General features: G+C 39.2%; 1 protein-coding gene across 1 annotated transcript; it reads right to left on the reverse strand.

Moving 5' to 3' along the window:
• Positions 1-261: 261 nt before the first annotated feature.
• LOC126749891 (uncharacterized abhydrolase domain-containing protein DDB_G0269086-like) lies at positions 262-9,280 on the reverse strand. The gene is made up of 4 exons (XM_050459495.1): positions 9,118-9,280; positions 3,230-3,424; positions 2,811-3,178; positions 262-2,752 (listed from the first exon to the last, which is right to left on the reverse strand). The coding sequence occupies exons 1-4, from the start codon at positions 9,278-9,280 to the stop codon at positions 980-982; spliced, it is 2,499 nt and encodes an 832-aa protein (XP_050315452.1). The 3' UTR covers positions 262-979.
• Between the last annotated feature and the right edge of the window lie 305 nt (positions 9,281-9,585).

Below are 9,585 nucleotides of genomic sequence, written 5' to 3' on the forward strand. Positions count from 1 at the left end.
TTTAATTGGACCATAGCAACTAATTTGGACTGTGGTCCAATGATGAAAGGTCCTATTGGATGATGCACTTTTTCTTAAATGTCATGGTCTACGATTCTCAGATCTTAACATAGAAAAGGTAAATGTGTATCACAATTGACATTTAGTGGATGTACCAAATATATTCGAATTCCTGATAGTTATCATATTACTTTAATGTTCGTGAAATATATGATTCTTTCTATTAGTAGAAGTCCTTGGTACAAAATAAAAATACATATCTAATCTTTATAGTAAATTAGGTTTATTATATTTATTATACCGGGACTTAAAAGTTTAATTTACCTAAAACAGTAACAAAGTTTTATAATATATTATTTATAATTTAATAATTAAACTTAAAGTCTAAAAGTCTCTTCTATTTTTTTTTACAAATTATCCTCAAATCATTATCTTATCTATTTTACTCTCATTTTATTAACTGATTTAAAAATACAAATAAAAATCATACGGGATCATGACTAAAGCGACCTAGCAATGTAATTATTAACCAGCTCTATCTACATATACAGGTCCATTCCTAAAATTACGTCGTGAGCATCTTAATTCTAGAGTAACGTGCATTAACATAAAAGTTTAATTAATAGTATCTTTAAATAAACTTACTCTAAGATCACTACTTAACAATAACATTAACCTACTACTTATAATAAAGGGAGTATTACTGGGAAGTTTTTAAATTATCACAAAAAAGATTTGTAAATACACGTTTTAAGTAAATACTACATTTCCCTAATCGAACCATATTAAACTCATTATCTTGATGATATGATGATTCGATAAAAAATGTGATGACTACCACTTTATATATCTAAAAGATAAATACTGGATCACTTAACGCTATAAATATTTCACAGTTATATTGGCAAATCGCTCTAAAGCTTTCGAGAGGCAACCAAATGCCCATAATCATAAATAATTCCAGGCTAATTCTCAGTAATTATTTTTGTTGACCCTTCAGCAAGTCACCAATAAGTCTAAATACATTGGAGTCTGGGAGTTTGCCTTTCAGAGCAACCCCCGCTAAAGCCTGACTTATATTTTCAATATTCTCTTCTTCTTTGCTTCTGGGCTTGTTTATATTTCTTCCAGTACCTTTAGTCTCGTTGAGCAGTTCCTTGAAAATTTTATCAGCTTCCTCCTTTTCTTGCCTTGAACTTTTATGCGGCGTATTTAAATCCTCATTAAGCTCTTTTTCTAAATCTTTAAAAACGTCATCTTCGGCCTTTATTGCCCTTTTTATAAGTTTCTTTAATTTAGCTTCCTCAGGGGTTGGTAACAGTTCATAAGTACTACTTTCTACTTTTCCTAAGCTCGTTGGTTTTGGTGTACTTAGAACATTAATTAATTCTACGTCTTGCTTAGTGGTTCCCATTGTCGTCACAGGCAACATCTCCACTTCCTTATTAATCTGCTCAGAACCGTTTTCTGACACTTCAACACTACCCAATTCAACGCTGTTTTCCTTTGGTTGTTGCTGAGTCATATCGCTGACTTCTAACTCTTTATTTTCATTTTCAACGCTAGCATTTTCAGCTGAAAGTATGGATGAATGGTTGGTTCTTGGAGTGGTTTGTTCTCCACTTTCTACTTCTAAGCTTTCAATGGATTTGGTTGCCACAGTTGTACCAGCTTCGGTTGACAATGTAGTTACTTCATCGAACTTCCTATGCTCTATAGTAACCCTTTCTAATTCATCATTGTTAATTTTCACTTCAGCAATCAGTTGGGGTCCTTCCAAAACCTTTCCAGGATCATTTTCTTTTGGCTTAGGCTCTACTGTGGTTGCCTCAGCAACCTTACCAATATCAGGATCATTAGCAATGACCTCCTTAAGTAAAAACAAGCTATCATGCATTTCGGAAGTTGTCTCGGGAGTAGTTATTACTTCAGTAGCACTATCCTCTTCATCAATTGGGGATTTTTCATTTAGAAGCTCCTCAGGAAGGGTGGCTTGTTTAAAATCTATTAGGGTTTCATTTTTTCGCAGCTTAAGCCAATCAGAGTGCTCAGTTGTCACGTTTCTGGTTTTATTACTTAAAAAGCCAAGGACTTCGGGCAAAATTTTACCTTCAACTGCAGAAGTATTACTCTCATTCTCTAGCTCAATATCAAATTTTTGTGATGCGTCACCTACTGCTGGCATAATATCCGGTATAGGAGGATAAGCGGGATTTTGTTCCTGTAAGGGTTCAGTATTTTTCATCTGAGCTTCAGTAGAAGGTTTTGTTTCGGGTTCTGTCGAGATAAAAGTATCTTGAGGTTTATTTTGTTCATTTAATTTGGGTTCATCAATTGTTGCTCTGACAGTTGTTTCAGCTTCAATATTTTCTGTTATAGCTGAGGTAGTGACATCTGTGGTAGTAGTCGTAGCGATTTTATCTTTACGCTTTACTAAACTTAAAATGTGCGTACTTTCGGCTAGCTTAAGCTCTAAGTCATTAGTGTCTCCTGAATGATCCTCTTTTGTTTCTTTATTATGTTCTATACTAGAATCGCTACTCGCATTTTGTGACACATCTTCAAGTTTAACTTCATGAACTTCTAAGCTCTCTTCCTCGCCTCCACGTTGTAATCCTTCAGCGCCAATTATTGTGATAACTGTATCGGGAGTAGTGATATCTTTTTCTGGAATTATTTCGCCTTGCTTAAGAAACAGCAACTTATCTCCGATTCTTAGTACTGGTGGAGGGTGCTGAAATACCTCTGAGACCTAGGAAAAAGTATGAATAAATAAATAAATTATGCACAGCAAAAAATTATTTACTTACTTCGCTTGAATCGGGCTCAGAATCAGTGCTTAGATCATTAGAATCATTCGTAGGCAAAGATTCTTCTATTAGAAGGGTGCCTTGTGGTTCAGAAATATATATTTTTGGTGGAGCCGTGATGGGAATTTCCTTTCTTTCAGGAATGATTTCTTGAATAGTTATTCTGGGCCCATCATCATTCTTGAAAATCTCTTCAAAAACTGGTGCTACCGTACCGATATCACTGGTATCAGGTACCTTATTGCTATCTTCAGGAACACTGCTCATAGTAGAAAACACGGGTGAATCAGTGTTGTTTGCTTCGGCTGGTTTTGGTGTTGGTAGCTCCGTGGCTGGTGAAGAAGATCTACCACTATCCAAGTAGGAATCTAAAAAAAGGTCTATTAGGATACAATTATGGAACATTGGGATTTTCTTACCGATAGGAGGACAATGGTCGTATTTGGGACAACAGGTGCCAGGTACCCGTTTACCATCGCAATCGTTTCTGATATAGCATGAGACTTCTGCGCATTGCACCTCTCCACCTCTGCAGTAACATACTTTACATTCACCTCCTGGATTGGTTTCCAATTTTTGGCCATTTGCGTAGATTTTTCCGTTATGTTCGCATTCTGAAAATGAATAAACATGTTTTATTTATCAATTATTAATCATTAATTATGATGACTTTTATTTAGAAATGAGTCTAAGGAGACATTCCGAGACCTTGAGGACTAAAAACCTAAGATATCATCTTGGCTTGGCAATATACTTCTTATACGACTATAATAATGCATATATGTAATTTAATATATTTGTTAATAAAAGAATAGCTTTATTCCATAATTGGTATAGAAATATTCATTCCTTTAGTTATTTCGAAATAAATACCTTGCGCGCCATCTAATAGCCATGCTGTGAGACATGAATAAGGTGTCTGTAGCTGAAAAGGTAAGCCGTTTAGGCCAATATGAATTGAAAAATAATTCAAAACAGATCTAAATTGATAGTAGTAGAAATATCAGGCAGAGCTGTTGGAACAAGCCTTTCTACTCGTTTAGAATTTTGCTTATTGCAGACTTGCACCACTAGTAGGTTTAATTGGTTCAAAGAATACCAAAGACCGGAGATGGTCGGCAAAACGGACGTCTCTAAAGGTAATAGATGGACGAAAAGATTAAAAAGTTTAGTAAATTAATCCATGGCTAATTAATCGGCATTCGACAGCAAAAACAAGCATCTTGCACAAATTATTTACAGTTTTCGCTAAAATGCATCCCAACTGTTCACTCAAGAGCAAAAGAAACCAACATTTACAGAACATTTGTACTGATATCCCACATCATTGCCACTGAACCCTGATGTATAAAAGCTTTGCTGACGTGAAGAAAACTTCAAATGGCAATAACTCCTACACTATTAGTCCTATTTTAACTTTTCAAGTCTTCTTCTTTCAACCTTGGTAATGATGCACATGACTGTAGATCAACTACCAAACAAGATTTTCTTGCTGTGATTTACCATAAAATCCTTAAAGTACTATTAAAGCCGCTTTATTTACTGAAACCAAACTGCTTTTCAGTAAACAATAATTCTGTTTTTAACGGTGTCGGTGATTTAATAGAACCTAAAAGTCACGCAGGTAATCACATTTCATACGTAATAAAAAAACACAGAAACTAGATTTACCGGAAAATGTATAGGAAAATGCATTTGTCACATACCGTTTTCCGACTTATGTCGTTTTCAGTGCAGTAATGCTACTTTCAGACGACCCGAACGTTAAAGTAGGTTGAGCTGGTATTATCAATATATATTGCAATGTTAACTTTGAATGAAAGCACATTTCTTGATGATTTCTCTAGATTACATCCATGTATCTCAACTACCAGAAAAGCTTACTGCATCTCGGCTCCCCCTTTCCCACCACCTGGTTCTAGAAGTAAAAGCAACCATCCAATAAATAGTAAAGCAATTTTGTAACATTGCCCTCCTCTTAAATCTGATTATTTCGATTAGCCTGATCTACATATAACTTCAGCTTATGCAAATGAACTACCTTCATTCTTCTTTAGGGCTTTGTTGGATTTTCCATTCTTTCTTTGAGGGTTTCAAAGACAAACTTTGTCACCTTGCTAAAATCCTGAACAGTTTGCTTAAAGGTTGTATCGGGTCGTCATACGCGTCCTTACAATCCTTCCTTAGTCTTTCTTAGTCGATCAACTCGTGAACAACGTGCAGTTTCATTTTGAATTCCTGGTTGCTTGAGGTACCAAACATCAAGTAAACGAAAATCTCTCCCGAACAAGACCTGGCCTGGCGTCAATGCGGTCATATCATGAACTGCAGATCTGTAGGCCAACAAAAACATGGGGAAGTAGAGATCTCAATCCTTTTGATGTTCAACCACCTCATTGGAAAGATTTCCTTTGATTGTCTTGTTGAATCTCTTCACGATCGGATTTCGGATGTAATGCTGATGTCCGTGTTTGGTGAATCCCAAGCAGTTCACAAAGTTTCTGAAACAGCTTGGATTCAAAATTCCGTCCTTGATCAGAATGCAGCTCTAGAGAGACCCCCAATCTGCTGAAGACATTGTTCACTAAAACTTCAGCTACTGTCACCACTTCTTGGTTGGGAAGAGCAAAGACTTCCGGCCATTTACTTAAATAATCCATGGCGACCAGAATGTTCTTATTTCCCTTGTTAGTTTCCGGAAATGGACCAGCTATTCTTTCGAATGGCAGTGTTGCTTTATATTTCTTCATCCCACCTCTGGATCTTGTGTTAGGGTCTTAACTAGCTGCACATTTTCGGTATCACGATTTTACATCTTTACAGTAGTTAACCCAGTAGAACCTGTCCCGGATTTTATCCAGAATCTTATTTACTCCCAAATAAGCTCGACGTGGTGGTAGATGTTGTCCACTTGCATCGCCCGGTTCAATACCACCACATAGGACTTAGGCGGCGTGAAGTGGTTCCATGGAACTCACGTTTCGCCGCCATGTCAATGTGTCCGGTTTCCAAAGGGAAAATGGAGTGGAAAATAAATGCATGATGGCGTCCTCACGACCAAAATTTTCCGGAGGTAAATTCGCCTCCCATTCGGATCTCCGGGCGGAGGCTGGTCGGGGGGATCCATCAGGCGGGATTAAAAGCCTAAAACTCAATTTCTGCAACATCAGAGGCCTAAACACCAATATTAATGCAGTACCTCAACACCTGCAATCAAATAAGCCTCACATTCTGGCATTGGCAGAAACAAAGGTGAAACCTTCAACAACAAATGTTTACCTCATTTATCCTGGATACGATCTACACACCCGATTTCGACTAAACTTTGGATTGGCAGTATTTGTCAAGAGCGATTTCAGTTGCCAGCGGGAGGAAATGCTTGAACCTGCGGATTTTGACGTCATGTAGTTCAAAATAATAGCCAGTGGAGCCACAAAATTTATCTGCTGTATCTACAGACCACCAAGCGACACCCAATATAGGCAGCTCTTTTTGAACCTGGTTGATTGCATTAACCAACTGCAAATTGACTACCCAAGCGCAGAAATCATCGTCATGGGTGATTTTAACGTTCACAATATCAACTGGCTGCGCTTCTGCAACAAGAACGACGATGAAGGAAGAGAAGCTGAGCTATTTGCCACCATATGCCGGCTTACGCAGCTTGTGGAGGAACCTACCAGAATCCCCGATCGAGACGGCGAGTTCGCGGGTCTCCTAGATCTGGTCTTGGCTTCAGACCCTGACTCGTACACTGTTTCAGTACAGGCCCCCCTAGGAACATCGGACCACAAATTGATAACAGTCTCTTGCCAGTTGGATGTTAAAACGCAGGATCCTCCGATGCCGCGGAAGGTTTGGCACTATAAATCAGCAAAGTAGAACCATCTTGGAGAATTTTATCGCTCATTCCCTTGGAAAGAAGTCTGCTTTAGAACCAATAACATCTCAGAATGTGCAAACCAAATTACAGAGATTATCTTGGCAGGAATGGAAGCTTATATCCCTTTTTCTACTAAATGCGGATCAAACAGCAAGCAATGGTTCAACCTGAATTGCAAAAGGCAGTAAACACTAAAAACGCAGCATATCGCAAATGGCGTCAACATCCTTCCACCGAAAATCGGAGGAACTTTTTAACCTCCAGAAACAGCTGCAAGCGAATTATTGATGAACGCAAAGAGAGTCACAATAACAGGATCAAAAACAAATTGCTAAACTGCCCAAATGGAACAAGATCTTTCTGGTCGGTATTGAAAGCCGTTAGTCAACGATTTGCTAAGTCGGCCTTGCCACCCCTAACAGCAGATGATGGTTCTATCGCGGTAACAGCAAGGGAAAAAGCCAACTTACTGGGTAAACTCTTCGCGTCCAATTCTACTCTGCACTCGCAAGGCAAAACACCGCTATATTTGCCAAGGGTGAATTCATCGATGGGAGAAATTTCGTTTCCCCAACGAATTATAAATATAATTCTTAAAAGCGTATACACCAACAAAGCTTCTGGACCCGATGGAATTCCAGGCCTAGTACTAAAACGTTGTGCAGACGAATTGACTCCTCCCTTATGTAGACTGTTCACGGCATCGTATAAGCAGGGCTCATTTCCAACAAGCTGGAAAACTGCTCGAGTGCCAGCTGTACTCAAAAAGGGTAAGAAGACGATACCCTCCAATTACCGCCCGATTGCACTAGTTCCAGTAATATCGAAGATTATGGAGAAAGCAGTCAACCAACAACTGTTAAGATATCTGGAATCATTTGGACTAATTAGCGGTCATCAATACGGCTTCCGAAAGCTTAGATCCACCGGCGATCTTCTGGCTTACGTCACACACGTCTTGTGGACGGAGGCCATGGAGAAGCACGGCGAGTCCCGCTCAGTCGCTCTTGACATTTCCAAGGCATTTGATAGAGTGTGGCATGAGGGACTACTAATTAAGCTCTCCTCAATCGGCATACAAAACTCATTATTGAATTGGATCAAAAGTTTTCTTGAACAACGAACAATCCAAGTAGTCATCGATGGACACCTCTTCGACAAATTTAACATTAACGCTGGAGTCCCTCAAGGATGCATTCTATCCCCCACCCTTTTCTTAATATTTATCAACGATTTGCTAGGAACCACTGTCAATCCAATCTACAGCTTGCGGACGATAGCACACTTATTTCCACATTTAAGTCCGCCAAACCAACGACAGCCGCAAGTTCTCAGAATCTTAGGCAGCAACAAGTAGCTTCAACCAACAACGATATTAGAGCAATCTTGGAGTGGGGCGGTAACAATCTGGTCAATTTTAACGCTAAAAAGACGCAGGCTGCAGTATTTACGATAAAGACTAACCTTGGTGGCCCGGAGCTGGTTATGGCAGGGAAAACATTGCCAATGAAATCATCTTTACATCTTCTAGGAGTCGAAGTCACCAACAGTGTGTCCTGGTATGACCACGTTGCCGAGATCGCCAGGGCAGCTTTCAAAAACGGACTGCTTTTCAAAACGAAAAAACTGTATACACCAGAACAGCTGCTGACTCTTTATAAGGCTCAAATACGCCCTTCCCTCGAGTATTGCTCGCATGTCTGGAGCTCTGCACCTAAGCATAGTTTAAAGCTGCTAGATTCTTTACAGAAGAGAGCTATTTGTCTTATCGACAAACCAGAACTGACAAAGAGTCTGGATAGTCTGAAGCACAGGAGAAAGGTGGCTGATCTCTGTTTATTCTGTTTATACCGTTATTATTACGGTAAGTGCTCCTCTGAGCTAGCAGGCCTGATTTGACCTAGGGCTGTTCCGGCAAGAAGGACGCGTCTAGCTGTTGCGGCTCATCAACATCGAGTCCACCTGCCTACCCCAAGGACGTCGCTGTATCGGGACTCATTCATCTGGAGAACATCTTCTTTGTGCAACGGGCTTCCACCTCACACATTTCTCGACGCATACAACCTGCAGCGATTCAAGATAAATGCCCACAAATATCTTCGCGCAAGCACCACTCCAAGAGTGACATAGGACTTTCCTCTTGTGCTTGCGTTTACCATAAAAAAAAAAAAAAAAAGCTCGACTTACTCAATTTGCATCTTCTTCAGGGCCTAGGTAACTCTCTTCATTGAGATCTCTTCATTGCTCTTACTAACAACCCGTCGTCGACGATTAGTGGCTTTTACTGCGCCCATAGTGTTGAAATAATGTTAAATGTTAACCTTCTATATGAAACGTCCGAAACTTCGCGTTGTTCTTTTATTAACTCAGCAGTACTCCATACTTTACTAACCTTAAATTTAAGATTTCTTATATATGCCCCACCTTCCTGTTCTTCTACTTTGGCACACAATGTTTGTGGCTGGCAAGGTCTCCTGGATAAAGCGTCCACGTTGTTCTGTGGTTTACCCGATTGATGTTTAATGTTTAAGCTGTACTGCTTCAACTTCTCTAACCATCTTGCGACTTGTTCTTCTGGTTGCTTCATCTTAAGCAACCATTTTAGAGCTGCATACTCTATATAATCAAAAGCTCCTGTCAATATACATACGTATTTGTAGAAATAATCTACTGCTCTCATAATATCTCGAAGCACTTTCCTCATGATGCCATAATATCTTTCTGGCTTTGATAACACTCTGTTTAAATACTCGATTACTCGTTCCCTACCATTCTGGACTTTTGTTCAGCACAGCTTTAATATTAATATTGTTCGCATCTGTATTCAAAATATACTTTCCTTGTTGTTGTGGGTATCTTAATATAGGACTGGAACATAAAGCAGCTTGTAAC

This window comes from Anthonomus grandis, unplaced genomic scaffold (assembly GCF_022605725.1).
Source record: "Anthonomus grandis grandis unplaced genomic scaffold, icAntGran1.3 ctg00000880.1, whole genome shotgun sequence".
Taxonomy (NCBI): domain Eukaryota; kingdom Metazoa; phylum Arthropoda; class Insecta; order Coleoptera; family Curculionidae; genus Anthonomus; species Anthonomus grandis.

Coding starts and splice junctions, on each gene's coding strand:
- LOC126749891 (XM_050459495.1), bottom strand. CDS start 9,280: ATGAAGCAACCAGAAGAACAAGTCGCAAGATGGTTAGAGAAGTTGAAG. Junction 3,425..9,117: donor CAAAGTAGAAGAACAGGAAG/GTGGGGCATATA, acceptor ATTCATTTTCAG/AATGCGAACATAACGGAAAA. Junction 3,179..3,229: donor CGACCATTGTCCTCCTATCG/GTAAGAAAATCC, acceptor ACCTTTTTTTAG/ATTCCTACTTGGATAGTGGT.